Source organism: Colletotrichum tamarilloi (assembly GCF_030869305.1).
Source record: "Colletotrichum tamarilloi strain Tom-12 chromosome Unknown Scaffold_35.1, whole genome shotgun sequence".
NCBI classification, from domain to species: domain Eukaryota; kingdom Fungi; phylum Ascomycota; class Sordariomycetes; order Glomerellales; family Glomerellaceae; genus Colletotrichum; species Colletotrichum tamarilloi.
Genome location: NW_026849418.1, coordinates 308,219 through 323,775, shown reverse-complemented (window position 1 = coordinate 323,775; position 15,557 = coordinate 308,219). Strand labels below are relative to the sequence as shown.

Genomic DNA, 15,557 nt, shown 5'->3' with positions numbered 1-15,557 from the left:
GGGGGAAATATAGGCTGCTTGTCCTGGGCCTCTCATCACCAATGTTTCGCGGCGAGGCACACCTTCTGGGCTTATGCTTGTCTAGTCTCGGTTGCCACGGGCTCAGTATCCTGGAGTCATGCAGGCACTTTACGCCACGTACCGGACAGGCACACCGCGAAGACACGCGCGGAGGTCGTTGCGACGGTGTGCTGGTTTCTTCTCAAAGGTCTCTCGAAGCCATCGAATTTTGGTTATGGCGACAATTAACAAACGTGTGACGTAGATCGTGAATGTCAAGTCCAGCTCTACATTTTCCATTTGGAAATTTTGCAGTGTGGCGAAGAACGACAAACCTGTGACCACTGGAGTATAATGGAGCTGCGTGAGCCTTGACTCTTGAGGTGCAGTTGCGTATGCAGGCATGATGTTGGTCGGGGAGAGGGGCCGGTGACAGCACAGATTTCCCTCTCTCCGCTCCGCCCTGCCCTTCTCTGTGCTGATAGATAACCTGGTCTCCCAATAAATCTCGAAGAAGACGTTCACAAGCCTCCTGCCTCTCTACGCTCAAGTCGGGTATTCCTCACTGCCTCCGAGCCTCCTCACAAGCGTCGCGATGGCTGTGACCCTTTGCCTGCTCTCCCCACCCAGTTGTAAACTACACCCATGGTTGGTCGATGGCGAGAGAAGGTGTTGCTCCTCGGAAACCCCATTGGCGCACCTTTGGACGGGAAGCAGGGATGTGGACACTAAGAAGTGCTTAGAGATTCGCCGGTGATTGCGCTGCCAGTGTGCACTGCTGGGTTGCCATAGAGGAGACGGTGGGATCAGATCAAAAGCAGCGGTATCCATAGGGATGTCAAGCCAAAAAAGGCGGCCAGTGCTGGCTGGCTGAACAAGTTGGTCAAACGCTTCCATTTCCGTGGCTCCATGCTGAAGCGTTTGTTGTCTTTCCTTCACTGTGCATCTTGGTACGGATCATTGTTTCCATTAGCTTTTTCAGCGCGATCAGATCTTGGACGACTGCGTGGAATGTGTGGATCATGCTTTTGCGCCGTGTTTGGACTGATGCTCAACGCCGCCAACCGCCAGCCGGCGGCGCTAACTAGGTTGCTGAAGTTTCCGGTGCCATGCCATAAGGTGATGCAATATTCAAGAAGGAAGAACAATCAGAGTGGTTGTAGCTGCGGACGAGGAGGCGATCAGAAGTACCAGAACAATCGGTCATGGCGAGACGAGGTGAAGTTTAAAGGCAGTACCAGGATCCATTTAGGGGACTCATCCGGTCTGCAGTATTGGATCCTTCTGACGTATTGCAGCAGCCAAAGGGCATGGGATTTCGGAGCAAACCAGCGTGATGATGACCAGGCATCGTTTCCTCGAATTAAAGTAAACTGTGCAGGGCTCTCTTTCTTGTCAGCACGGAGCCCGGATATGTCAGGCTGCCGTTGCGCGCTGGTTTGCCCTGCTCGCCGTGGAGCAGTAGCACTGGGCTGGGGCTGGTTGGTGGGGACTGGCTCCATTCATCCAACCTTTTCGTTTGTCCATCCATCGTGAAGGCGGCTGGTTTTGAGGTGTGCGTGTGTGCGCTCCGTTTGGATGGTCAGACCAAGCCGATCCAGTCCAGTCCAGTCCAGTCGCGGCCATCCCAGGCTACTATGAGAAGCAGCGATCGAGTACAACGCAACTGCGAGAGAAAAGAGTATGGGCTGGTACGCTGGGCATGACTATACGGTCATGGAGTGACAGAGTGACGGAGCGGCAGCGGCAGCGGCAGGCCATCACTCGCTGTGCAACGACGTGACTTTGAAAGAGGCGACTTGCCCAGGCCGGCGGGACGCTAAACCCGTCTGGAAGATTGTCGTGGAGGCAGATTGGCGGGCAGCAAAGTTGGGGTGGAGGGCGGACTCCAGAGCCACCCGCCAAGTGCGTAAAGTGGGTGAGAGGAGGAGCGAGAAGGGTGAAGCACGAAGCGTGAAGATGTCGGCGGCCACTGAATTGGCGTGTCTTTGATTTTGCGAGCGTGACAAGTCAAGCTTTGGGCGAAGTCATCAGACATGGGTTCGTTGGGCGCACAACCACAAGGGCACGATGCTGTATTCGTGCATTTCGAGATGATACCGATACATGGCCGTTGCCGTATAGCTGGTTAATCTCATGAGGATGAGAATGGAGAGAACAAGCGATGAATCAGTTGGTCGTGAAGACGGATAGGTCGATCCTCAGACTAAGTATCGACAGAGTCTTGAGTGCCGCAAAATTCCTCACATGCCACAACCCCGGTTGTTAAGATGTCGTTGAGGGACTCGAGGGCTTGTCGGTGGTGTGTCTTCTGTCTGGAAAAGGAAAGAGCCAGCGGGAGCCGTCCGGTTGGAGCTTGGAGGGGGAGAGAGAGAGAGAGACACACACACAGAGAGAGAGAAGGATACATAGAAGTGTGCTGGGTGCGTGCGTGCCGATTTACGCTTGTATCGAAGAGAGGGCGACAGAATGACTTTGTTGGAAAACGGCGCGGCGTATAAAGAATTCAAGACTGCATTTTGTGTAAAGTAAGGTAGGCAGACAAGAATGTAGGAGCAATATTCCGTACGACGATGACAGTCTAAAGACGCTAGAATGCGGCCAGACGGACAGTCCCATTCACGCCATTGAAGCACCGCTTGAGAAGTAGCGTCCTTCCTTCGTGGCTCCTTCCGTTCTTCTACGCAGTAGGTACAGTGTCATCGCTGGTTTCTATCTTGCCTACGGTAAACTACCTTAGGTGGGCAGGTGTACGGAGTACTTGGGGTTACTCTTGCCGCTCTCGTTCTTGCCTCACCAGAAATGGCGGGGCATTCGTCCTTTCTTCCCTCCAAGACACATACCTACCTCAGTACCTACCTATCCCGTGCCTACCTCGAGTTTTCAACATGGCAATTGTCTTAGGGCTTACTGAAGGCATCTCACTTCAGTTTAGGAACTTACTTACGATTCAAGCAGACGAAGAAATGAAACCTACAAAGAAGCCGGAAACCACTCGCAATGTCGAACCGCCAAAGCCCCCCCCCCCCCCCCGAAATAAAGTACGGGGCCCTGGAAATATGGTGTGCGTCAAGACCGAAATGCCCTGTACCTCACTCACATCGGCGACAAGCCCCTTGTTCCTGCCGGATGTACAGTAGGCGAGAGGCTAAAAGCACGGAAGCACCTGCAAGTTGCAGCCAACCGAAGTACCTTCCGTCTCGTCCTGTCTGAATCGAAGCACCAAGCCCGAGATTCCCTTCCGAGGGAGCCATATGCTCAAAACACTGTCGCTTGCTACGTTACGGTTGATGATCCCGCGGGCACAGATTAACAACCTGGAACACGCCCTATCTCGCTTGATGAGGAACAATATTCCGTACCCAACATGGAAACACTGTCAAAGTACCCTAGTTTTCTGCCTTGCCACATCATCGCGAGTACGGACACCTCATCTCTGAACCAATCTCATCATCGCCAGGCTCTCGTTCCTCAAAGTCTGCCGCAAAGACGGCATCAAGACTCTGGCACATGTCGGATCAAGTTGGACAAATCCGGTGCTGCACCGCACGGCACTGCTTCCGCTGCAGCAAGAACGACGTTTTGAATGATGCTGAGTGGGCGTTCACGATAAGATACTTGCGTCATGGCATTGGTCTGCAGTCGTTGTCAAGTACCTGCCTTAGTCAATCCGACGCTAAGGTACATGCGCCATATGACAGAGGCGCGCAAGCAGGCGTGGCAGGGCACAGTCACCAAGTACCTTACCTACCTCCATCCTGCGCTTCGCCCGGGCTCCACTCTCCCACTCCCTCCGATATAAGGTACCTGTATGAACACAGGCGCTGAGGCGGACACCTTGTACCTCTGGAGTCTGGAAGGCACGAAGGGTAACAGATATCCGTAGATATTCCCACCTCAGGCCTGGAGAAGGAACTGACATGAATGTTCTTGAGCCATTTGGCAGAGGCATGAGATGCAGCGAGGTTTGGCACTTTTTTTCCCGGTAGAGACGAACAGAACTCTGGTAGAGAGACCAAATACCCGACAGTCGCAGCTCTGTCAAATAGTGACCGGCTTGATTTATGATGCTTCCCGGTACACATCAGCCTTAGGTTCCCTCCATACCCTGTCAGGACTCCGTGGTCCCTTGATTGTCCCGGGCTGCACTCGACTCGACTCGACGCGCGAGAAAGCGACAGGAACCTGTCCGTCTTGCCGCCTTCTGCCTTGGCTCGAAGTGGGCTTAACTGGAGACTACGTTATGTTGGAATCGTGGGCGAAACTCCTCTTGACTATACGTCTTGTTAGCTTCTCATTCCCCGAGGTGAACGAGGAAAAGAGTCGGGAAAGTAAAGGAAAATGGAAAGGCGACCAGTCTCTCGTCTCACTGCGTGGCAGGCACCTTACATGGCTGGGTACTTACCTACCTTAACCTGACCAGAAGTAGCCGAAATGCGCGGGCCAGCCGCCAGGCTACGGTTGAAGATACTTCTGCCTGCGTGTGTCGGACAGCGTAGTAACAAGTATCCCACATCGGAGGTTCTTAACCAACGTAACCTTCCATCTTCCCCATCTCGTGTGTTCCGCCGCCTGTCGTCCTCATCCACTTTGGCTGCTTCCATTTCCGCTCCCACGCGCACTCGGTTGCACGCACACTACCAAAGTCACCAAAGTACACGCCCATACGCCCAATTAGTCCCGTCACCCACACCTACCTCACTCATCAGGTTCATTCATTCCCCTTGGCTTCTTCGCCCGCGTCCAGCAATCCCAAAGTCACAGTGTGTCCACCACCCAGCCGCCCTCGTCCTGTCTTGTCCTCCCGTGCTCGTCCCTCAGGTCGTCAATTCTCCACAATTGGTCGCCTCCTCCCGTCAGGGCCCTCCACTTCTTTGCTCACCTCACCAACTGCTCCCCACGGACCAACAGAGTGAAGCGACCGGTCATCCCTCGGAACTTCGTCACTTTTTTTGGACCATAACGTCCAGCCCGTCCACCGTGGGCACTCTGGGAGTCTGCACAGCGACCGGCGGCTTGTTTTTTCCCAGCTCTTTCCCCATCGTTATCATCATCAGCAGTCAACCCTGCTCCTGCTGTTGATTTTCCTCCGACTTTCTTTCTTCTTCCATCATTCCTGGCAAGAACTTCATCCTTTCCGAACCAAAGAAACTCGCGTCGCGTCATAGCCTCTTCGATGTAGCAAAGAGGCCCTCCCAACGGATACAGCACCGCACAGCACAGCACAGTACACACATACGCCTGCCGCAGTACCTCCCATACCCATACCGTCCGTCCTGTCATCAAACGAATCCTCGACGACCCCCGTCCACTTCGTACGCTGTACCCGTACCAGCCACACTTTGCGCACGACTCGGGAAATCTAGGCCGGAGACCCTGTGGTCCCTCTCCAAGGTTAGCTAGCGGGATCCGTACCGCAGCAGCGACAAGCCGCCCGTGGCAGAGCCCAGAGGCAAAGACCGCAAAAGCTGGTGTTACCCACTCACGTCGTCAATCTGCAGCCCACTCCCAGACACCACCACCACCACCGGTCCACCACTGGCTCCGGCAACCAAATCCAAGGGCCGCACACAGCACACAGCGCACACTCTTTGCTGAGGGAACGCTGAAAGCCGATAACACTGGGCTTGCACTCTTCTTTCCCTCGCTCACTCCCTCCTTTTTCACGCTCCCTCTATCCTCTTTCTCAGGGCTGGATCGATCACAGACAGATACCTTGGGACTAACCCCGAACTCCACTGTTTGGATTTGGGAACCCTCCACCCTCCATCATCTCCCCCCCAAAACCAAAGTACAGCCGGGCACGTACTCAGTACAGTACAGACAGCACTACGTACCCAGCAGCACTACCAGCACCCACCTCAGCGCTCAGCGCCCAGCACACCGGCACAGCGAAAGCCTGCGAAACCACCTTCCGCCTTCCCTCCATCATCGAACCTTCCTTCCTCGCCCTCACCCTCCGCCCTCGCCCTTCTTCTCTGTCTCCAAAGGTGATTCTCTCGACACCGGCAAGACAAGAGGAAAATCATGTCGACTCCCACAACGGCCACAGCGACATTGCCTCCTCATTCGCATTACCATCATCCCCATTATCCCTACTCACATCAGCCGTACCAGGCCTCTACTGCTACCGGCTCTTCGTACCGACAGCCAGCGAACCCAATCCTCTCAACTTCCTCATCCACAGCAACGACGAGATTGCCTCCCGCATACGCCAACTCGTCGAGCATCGCCTATTCTGCAACCTCTACTGCGAGTCACGCCGGCCCAAATGGCCTAGGCCCTTCAGCCTCGTCAGCCAGCTCGAGGACCATTCACGACGTCTCGAGTCCCGACGCGAACTACTCGCTCACCACCAACTCCACCATGCCTGCCACCAGCTCCCTCTCCCAGTCCTCTCAGTCCGCTCGCAAGCGAAGACGATCAAAGGAGCCTGACTGGAACAAATTTTATAAGAATGGCCTGCCCAAGGAAATCATCGTCATCGATGATACCCCAGAGCCAGAGCAGGGCAAAGCCGTCGGCAACGGCGTAAGGGTCGTCTCCAATGGTAACGGCAGCGTGAACGGCGCCACCACAAATGGTCCCAGCAGCCGACCTGTTCCCAAGAAGAGGAAAAGAGACGACGAGCCTCAGCACTATGATCCCGTCTATCACAACAAGTACGCCGGTTCTCACACTACCACTCCTCACCACAACGGCACCCCCAGCGGATCGACCATATCAACCGACCGCACTACAAACTCCGCCATCCACACCACCGCTGCCACGTCCCTCTCTTCAAATGGACACGAGTACTACGATGCTCAACCTGGTCAGAAGCGTAAGAGAACTCGTCAACAGATTGCCCAAGAGGCAAAGAAGAGAGAGGTCGAGGGCCTCGGCGATCCATTCCTTACCTACAAGCCGCCTCCTTACCCTCCCAAGAAAGCGCCCGACGTTCACGTTCGGTTGGTTCAGGATGTGAGTATCATCGTCTCGTCGTAAGACGACTTTCATCCATTTGCTAATGTTCTCCCAGCAGGGTTACAACAAGAATGCCAAAGTCGACGATGATGATGGACACTACATTGTCGTTCCTGACGCCGACCTTACGGATAAGTGTATGTTGAACACTCAAAATCTGATGAACCACCAGGGACTAACCTTCAATGCAGACCAGATGGTGAAGCTACTCGGGCAAGGGACGTTTGGCAAAGTCGTTCAGGCTCGAGACCGTAAGAGAAACAAGTCGGTGGCCATCAAAATTATTCGATCTGTCCAAAAATACCGAGATGCCTCGCGAATAGAACTCCGAGTTCTCGCAACACTCAAGGCCAACGATGACGAAAACCGCAATCGCTGTATCCACCTCAGGGACTGTTTCGACTACCGCGGCCACATTTGCATCGTCATGGACCTTCTTGGCCAAAGCGTTTTTGATTTCCTCAAGAGCAACAGTTTCGTCCCCTTCCCCAACAGCCAGATTCAGAGCTTTGCTCGACAGCTCTTCACCAGCGTTGCCTGTAAGTCTGCCATAAGCTCTGCAATAAGTCTTCGCTAACAGACTGCAGTCTTGCACGATCTCAACCTCATCCACACTGATCTGAAGCCTGAGAACATTCTTTTGTGCGACAGCGCCTACCAGACCTTTACCTACAACCGAAAGATACCCTCCTCTTCTACAACCGTCAACCGGCAGGCGAATCAGCGCAGAGTCCTGCTCGACACGGAAATTCGCTTGATTGATTTCGGCAGTGCCACTTTCCAAGACGAATACCACAGCTCCGTCGTCAGTACCCGTCATTACCGAGCGCCAGAAATCATTTTGGGACTTGGGTGGTCATTTCCCTGCGACATCTGGAGCATAGGATGCATATTAGTCGAGTTCTTCACCGGCGATGCTCTTTTCCAAACACACGACAACCTCGAGCACCTCGCAATGATGGAAATGGTCGTCGGGCAAAGGATAGACTCCAGCCTCGTCCAAGCTGTGAACAAGATGGCTACTAGAAGTGGTGGAAACCCCGCCTCGAAGTGAGTGGTTCATGGCCCTATTAAGCAAGAGCAACGCATACTAATACAGTGCAGATACTTCAAGCGCTTGAAACTTGACTATCCTACACCCGAGACAACACGAGCTTCCAAGAGATTCGTCAAGGCTATGAGACGATTGGAGGTAGGCAAAACAGGCTCACAGAGTCCTGAAAGACGGCTCACTAACGATTTGTAGGATATCATCCCGTCGAACTCAACCTACTTCAAGAACTTCCTGGACCTCCTTCGGAAGATCTTTGTCTACGATCCCCAGCATCGCATTACAGCGAAGCAGGCATTGCAACATCCTTGGTTCAAGGAACCAGCGACACCGGACGATGGTACGGAAGCGGCCAAGATCCGCCTAGAGCGAATGAGACAGGAGGGGGATCACCGATACCACGCATGATTCCTAGCCTACGAAGCTGTTTTCGAACCCTTACGTCTATAACGAACAAAGCTGAGCATGATATGGGAGTTGGGCCGTTTGATATCTGGTCTGTACGATGGGGGCCGACGGAATTGGAAGGGCATGGCGCTCGTGCGACTTGATTTTTTTCCGACATGGGCCTCATCAAAGGTCAGCCATGTTCTGCCCTTTAATAACAAAAGGCTTGATGGCATGCGGGGGTTTTTTGGGTTGTGTTTCGCGGGATAAGGGTCAGACTCGCAGCAGCACGAGAGAGTAGCACGAACGGTCAAGCCACGCCCTGGACAGCGTTGCTAGTAGAGACGTTTCGAAGAGAGAGATGTCGTGCCTTGTCGCCAGGCTCAATAGAGCGATTCTCATGACCGACGCAAGCCTTCCCGGCTTGCCAACCACTTCTTCAGTCTTCTGGAGTGACCGCTGATCGATGCTTTCAACTTTTTTTTTTCGGAGACCGTAACTGATTTGAGTAGACTGTTTCAACATCACAGGATCCAGGAACGAGACTATGTCTAGCAGAACCGCCTTGTGAGTCGTTCCTAGCACAGTAGCTACTTTGTTGAGCACGTCGCTTACATCAGCCCACTCATTTTTAGGTTCGATCAAACGATGCGTCTGTTTCCATCGCTACTCGCGAGTCACGAATCAATCAGTGGTTGCCGCCACAAATCAAACCAAACGCCGGGGACTTCTCCACACGTGACCAACTACAAGTGCGGCGATAATTCTCAGCCCTCTGTTATCCCTGGCTTTATTGGTCGATGTCGATGCAAATGTGACCGCAGCCGCGGCCTGGGTCATTTTACCTGCCTCTCTCAGATTGACGAACGACGGCGACAAACACCCGTAAAAGAGAGCCTCCGCACTTGTTCTGCCGTTTAGAATTGAGGAAGATTTCGACAAAGCTTGACAATGTCTCTCTCTTTGTTTGTCACAGCCCAATACTGCTCTCCCGCGCCAAGTTACCTGTGTCTTTTGCATTGTGTTGCTTGAACCCAAAGAAACAGCTTGTTGTCCTTGGTCAAGCAAGTTATGGTTCAAAGACATTGTCAACTTCGAGATTGTTCGGTAATGATGTGGCTATTCCATCGTAAGCGAGTATAGAAAGACTGCCCGTTGCAGCTCTTGGACCGCAGTCAGCGAAAACAAACAGCCTCAAAACTAGTGACACCTATACCGAAACTTTTAACGATTCACTCAAAATTTCTCATCAACTTATCACCATGTCCAGCCCGTACCAAAGTGTACACGATTTAACAAACGCATCCGTGAAGAAGTTGGTTCGATACCTTTATCTCCCGGTAGAGCACAGCATTGCGAAGCCCCCAAAGAGTTGGCTGAGGGAGCAAGAGGAAACGATGAAACAACTGCCCGCGGCTTGTCTCCGTCCACGCAGCAAGACCAACGTAGTCAGCGTTGTTACTCGCGGTTTGATGAAGATTAGCGAAAAGTATAACCCTTCGTTCACACCGCCGGCCGCAGTCCTTTGCTCAAGCCATCGCGGCCTGAATCCTTGGACAATTCACGCCCTTTTTGCACTGGTTCTGAAAGAGATCACAGTGGAAACCGCCAGCTTGCGACATGACCGACAACGCGACAGAGGTCCGGAATTTACACCCTTGATACAAGAATTCGTTGGTCGTCTGGATGGTATCCAGGCCTTGTGGATGGACACGTACAACTTTGAACTCCTCTATGGTCGCCAGCCGAAAGTGCTAAGCCATGTAAATTCACATTGTGAGGCGTGCATCTTGTCAGCACTCGGATCTCGTCCCTCTTTCCTTGGCGACCTTCGTGCTAATCTCATTGCCCGGACGAAGAGAACGTCGCCATGCCTGCAAAGGATCGTGGACGCGTGGATTAACGAGTTCCCTGAGGCTGCACAAAGAGAAGTCTTTAAAAGAAGCGCAAACTTAGCCGAGGAAATTCGGGCTATGCTCAAAGATGTCAAGGCAGCGCGACAACAGAGACGCGAAGCAAAAGTGCACCAAAAGCAAGCCAGGAGGTCAGAGAATGCCAGCAGTGGTACCAGGAAGACATCCGGACGCGATACTCCGCGCTCAATTCCGGGCGAGCAATCGACCGCGAGTGGACGACCTTCCACGACACTGAGCGAGGACCCATTTGTTGACCCAGATGATGAAAACCCCGACAATGAGAATCGGCCGTGGCAAGATGCGGTTGGGGACTATTACGAACGGCTGGCCCGCCAGAACGGAAACGAGCGTGCTTTCGACCGTTCATCCCTCCACCCGGCCTTTGGCGGCTCGGCGGCTCAACCCGATGCCCAGTTCCGTCGAGACTTTGGCACGGGAAAAGAGGTGGATCGGAAAGAACAAGGGGCTCTCTGGGATGACGCTGTTGCTAATAGTCCCGCTAGGAGTGAACAGCGTTTACGCGCATCTGATTTCCCCCCCTCGATGATCCAAGACGATGCCCGACGACGTGATCGGTTCCGACACGTAGACTCCACGGACTCCGAGCCGCGCACTCCTCGACCTACCACGCCTCCCGCCGCTACCCTCCCACCGCCGTTCCGTGGGTACGGCACCGCAGCGCCGAGCAGCTCGTCGTATACGGACGCCAGCGTGTACTCGAACAGCGAGCCGGCCCGGCCTCACCCGACGACCGAATCGCCCGCCTCCATCGTCACGGCCTGGCCCGACGTCACGTCTCGCTCGTCCTCCGCCCGTAGACCCCGTGGACCCCGTCCGGGCGGGCTCGTAAGTACTTCCTCCCCCTCGCCTCAGAATGACAATGTCGTGACACAGGACCGCCGCCGCGCCACAGATTCGAAATTTACTCCCCCTCGCGGGTTCGAGATGTCCCCCACTGAAGCAGCATGGTATCTAGCCGAGGAAGAGAGGGTAGCTCGCCTAGAGGAGATGGGACGTATCGGCCGACCGAGTTTCAAGGATCATGTTGACTCTCGTGCTGCTGCGTCGGAGGCCGGATCAGACCAATACGAGAATGGCTTGAGAACACCGACGGCGAGCTCTACGCAAGCTGGTACTTGGGCTCCGTCGTCTCGTGAGCGACCTGTGCGAGATATGTCGCGTGGTGATGACGATGACGATTGGCGCAGCGTCGCGACGGTGGGGAGACGGCCGCCTTTGAGTGAGGCGTCGACGATTTATCCGGATGATTCGTTTAGTTTGGCTAATTTCCGACGGCGGTGATGGGGTCAAGGTAGGTAGGCGTTTTAGTTTGTAGACTTGCTACAAACATGGCATGTTCAATGGAGTCTCATTTTCAAGAATAGTTGAAAACGCAGTACGCGGTTCGTTCAAGATATGGTTGCCAACTTAAAGCAAGGCACGAACGTCACGAGCTTGGGAGAGTAGGCACATGATTTGATGAACAAGATTGAGTGAGCTATCTACCGTTGCAGTATTAAGGGTAGGAAACACAAAAGAAAGAGAAAGAAAAGAAAAAGCAAAACAAGACCGGCCCTTGCACATTCTGGGGCATTCCTTTCCTCCTCCACTTCTCTCTCTCTCCTCTTCGTGACCACTTCCTGTCCGAGAAGGTAAAATCCCAATGTCCATGGCTATGCCCATAGCAATCATTTACTGGGGGACGACAAAGTCTTGTGTCCCCGAGATCAGCAAGGTATGGTCCACGGTCGCCGTGTCACAATTGTATCTGCCCACCCCACCGGCACGTTTTCCATGAGATCCTATTGATCTCCGAAAGACATGGCTGTCGAGAAAAAGCCTGGGTAGAAGAAGAAACCTTGTGTTTGTCAAGGCGTGAAGAAGGTGTGTACTCTGACATCCAATTAGGGAAGGGGTTTTTTTGATGACGGGAGGTGCGAAACAAGACTGAAAGAAAAAGAGCAAATGGAAAGCCAGTGAAGAGCTCTCGGACGTGGAAGTCGTGTGCGAGTTGCTGTCAGATGCCGATATGAAGCTGCCGAGTGAAGCTGCTAGTTCGGATCATTGTTGCAAAGCCACGAGACGTCGGTGTCCAAAGGTTTCTTCTTGGCTTCGAAGACGGGTCGTGCAATAGGGGAAGTTCGGGAATTGTTTTTGGCAATCTGTTGAGTTTGGCTCTGTTTCGGTGACTGATTCTGTCTTTTAAAATGTCAGCTTGGACTGGTCTCGTAAAGCTAAGTGCCGTTAACTACTAACCTCCAAAAGTGCCATTATAGATCGAAACAACCAACATCGGGTCTTCGTTCGATTGTGATCAGTCTGCAAGAAGCCGCTGATACTTGAGAGCATGATGTCAGGATGTGGCCTTGCTCAGCAATGCTTAGGCTCCGAAGACATCGTCGCTGTCGCTGTCATGGCTACCATCGTCGTGCTGCTGATCCTCGGGAGCATCGGGAGACTTGGCTCTTCGGGCACCAGGCGAATGGCGCTTTCCAGGGTAGTCGTAGGAGCACTCGGAGTCGTCTGCCACGTAGAATGTTTTGCAGGGGATCTTGTTGGCCCAGTGCTGCCAGATGACCTGGTCGTACCAATCGGCGCCGTGGGGTTGCTTCACCTTGTAAACCTGGTTCAGACGACCGGCCTTTTCGAACTGGAAAGACGACATGAAGTCGTCCATCCACTTGAGGCCCTGTCCGCCCTCGCTCTGGGCCATCGTGTGTACAACAACACCTAGCAAAGCCCATTAGCTATCGAATCCGAGATACCTTTCACATCCGACTACTTACGATGAATATTCCGGAAGTCGGGCTTGTAGAAAGCGTCCTCTCCAGCTTTCGGATCAGCCCACTGGCACTCGACAAATCCGTGGTACAAGATGGAAACTTGACTGAGGAGTTGATGAAGAAGGGCACTTCCAATCCGACCACGTCGATGCTCAGGATGAACAAAGATTGTAGCCTTGACAGTCGGGGTCGCGTTGCCGGTGAGTCCTCCAATACCTGTCTCGTACGGACGGAGGTAGGCGAATCCATAGACAGTAGTCTCAGGGGACGACACCTTCACAAGCTGAGACTGCATCCATTTCATGTACTGTCGGTAAGCATCGCGAGACGGCCAGTTGCCGGGGTCTTTCAAGTCAGTCGTCTTAGTTGTCGCAACGATGAATGGAAGCTTTTGTCTCTTGCACTCGATCATGATGTACTCGAATCGCTCAACAGACACCGGGTAGGTATCTGTGACCAGAGGATCCTTACCGACAGCCAGGTTGTACATCTCGGCACAAGCTCCGGCATCTGAAGGCTGGGCAGGACGAAGGACGCAGTCTGCTAGACGGCTGCTTTCGTCCAAGGTAGGCGCCACTACGGTTTTCATCTTCGTGGGCGACGCAGCATCTTTCTTGTAGTCACGATCCCGAAGAATGGCCATTTCGTGGTGGGCCCGCTCCTCCTCCTGCAAGCGTTGACGAATGGCGATGTTCTGTCGAACCATGATCTCGCGATGAACGAGCAGGTTACTGGTCCATTCGCGGCGACGTTGAATCATCTCGGGTGTCATGTTCTTCTCGTCCATAATGTCGGCTTTTGTGGGCGGCTGCTCGATGCGGTCGATGAGCTTTCCAGTGTCGGTGCTGACATCGTGGTGGTGATGATCCTGATTCTCGTCGAGGAAGGAAGTGACGAGCGGGCCATCCAGAGTATAAAGCCAAGTTATAAAAGATGGCGTGCCAGTGACTTTCGTCTCGGATCGAGCGACTCCGTTGGAATCCTCTCTGTCCTGACCCGATGAAGCTCTGCCATTGTTGCTCACATCCCAAGACGAGTGGCTCTTCTTCGATTTGGTAGTGACGCCCATTCTCTCCGGAAGATTCTCTAGAGCCATGGGTGTCAGGGGCGCGGACTTATTCAATGTGCCCGAAAGAGCAACGCGCGAGCTAGCATCATCTGTTGAAGACGCGGTATCCGACTCTGCGTAGTAGCTAGTAGTCGTGGCTGGCCCCTGACTTTCGGTAACTGGGTCTTCGATCTTGGACTCGACTTTTGCTCCAGCCTTGGCCTTGGTCTTGGCGAGTCTCTTATGAGGAGGAATGTAGTCGCTCGGCATCCGAAGGGTAGAGGCCATCGTATCGTTCTCGTCGTCGTCGGCGTCGGATTGGATCTTCGAACGCTGAGCAGCAATCTTTGCCTCTCTCTGCCTCCGGGTTCTCTCAAAACTTCTTGCAACGTAGGCTCGGCGCTCGGCGAGGTAATCGTAGTCAGCGTTCTCTAAGCCAGCATTGTAAATATCTCCACCGGGGGCTCTGCGGGTGTTGAATTCGAAAGAAATTCGCCGAGCTCCAGGGCTGGAAGTGGGGTTATTCAAGAAGGCAGGAGGTGTCAGCCTTCTCTGGGGGACCGGAAGATTCATGACCCATCGAATAGAAGTTGATCTTTCGATCGGCTGAGTGAGCTTTCCAGAAGGGCTGCTTGAGGAAAGAGCCGCTGCCTGGGCCTTTCCATTGGCGCTACTCACAGCCACGGCCGGGCTGGGAGGATAGAACGTGAACCGAGCTGAGCCAGCCTCCTGGGGATACAAGCCGACGGAAGACCAAGGATAAGGACTGTCCACTCTGGAAATGCCTTCGCCACGATACTCTTCATCGTAGCTACACTGGCTCTTGTTGTCATTAGCTCGCTTCTCGGTGCTGACGGGCTCTTTCGAGAACTTGAGGAGTAAATGCTCTCCACGGCTTCCCTCTTCATGGCTGGACTGGTTCTCTTTGTTGCCAGTCTGGTTCTTCAAGATGATAGAGTCTGCAAGATTTGACGTGGTGAGGTCGATGCATTCGAACTTGCCACACTTATTTTCACCATGGCGAGACTGGTTTTCGTCTTCACCAGTTTGCTCCTCATTGGTGACAGGTCCTTTGGGGATCGAAATGCTGAGATCGAGGTCTTCGGCGTGATCCTTCTCATCATGGCTCAACGGAGTCGCATCCTCACCAGATCGCTTCGCTGGGATGAAAGGCTTTGCGGAGGCTGACAGTCTGATATTCAGTGATCTACCACGATTCTTTTCAACGTGGCTGAAATGGATTATGTTTCCGCCGGTCTTCTTGTCCGGGGTAATGCCTCCCTTTGAGTCTGGCATCTTGTAACCGGTGTGTGCTTTGGCCAAAGACAATGAGCCTTCCTTGTATCTAGCCGAAGAATGGGTATTAGAAAAATGAGCACACTTATGTCTTCTTTTGAGTGAATTTA

At 53.4% G+C, this 15,557-nt stretch overlaps 4 protein-coding genes across 4 annotated transcripts; 3 read left to right on the top strand and 1 right to left on the bottom strand.

Annotated features, from left to right (window-relative positions):
- Nucleotides 1-909: 909 nt before the first annotated feature.
- On the top strand, nucleotides 910-1,536 carry CTAM01_09232 (uncharacterized protein; the record flags this gene model as incomplete). The annotated part of the gene is made up of 1 exon (XM_060525251.1): nucleotides 910-1,536. The coding sequence occupies one exon, from the start codon at nucleotides 910-912 to the stop codon at nucleotides 1,534-1,536; it is 627 nt and encodes a 208-aa protein (XP_060380195.1).
- A 4,491-nt stretch (nucleotides 1,537-6,027) lies between these two features.
- CTAM01_09231 (uncharacterized protein) lies at nucleotides 6,028-8,425 on the top strand (the record flags this gene model as incomplete). The annotated part of the gene is made up of 6 exons (XM_060525250.1): nucleotides 6,028-6,963; nucleotides 7,022-7,103; nucleotides 7,158-7,505; nucleotides 7,554-8,016; nucleotides 8,071-8,158; nucleotides 8,213-8,425. 6 exons carry the CDS (start codon nucleotides 6,028-6,030, stop codon nucleotides 8,423-8,425), a joined length of 2,130 nt encoding a protein of 709 aa, XP_060380194.1.
- Nucleotides 8,426-9,666: 1,241 nt separating this feature from the next.
- On the top strand, nucleotides 9,667-11,622 carry CTAM01_09230 (uncharacterized protein; the record flags this gene model as incomplete). Its single annotated transcript, XM_060525249.1, has 1 exon — nucleotides 9,667-11,622. The coding sequence occupies one exon, from the start codon at nucleotides 9,667-9,669 to the stop codon at nucleotides 11,620-11,622; it is 1,956 nt and encodes a 651-aa protein (XP_060380193.1).
- A 1,078-nt stretch (nucleotides 11,623-12,700) lies between these two features.
- Nucleotides 12,701-15,447, bottom strand: CTAM01_09229 (uncharacterized protein; the record flags this gene model as incomplete). The annotated part of the gene is made up of 2 exons (XM_060525248.1): nucleotides 12,701-13,050; nucleotides 13,107-15,447. The coding sequence occupies 2 exons, from the start codon at nucleotides 15,445-15,447 to the stop codon at nucleotides 12,701-12,703; spliced, it is 2,691 nt and encodes an 896-aa protein (XP_060380192.1).
- Between the last annotated feature and the right edge of the window lie 110 nt (nucleotides 15,448-15,557).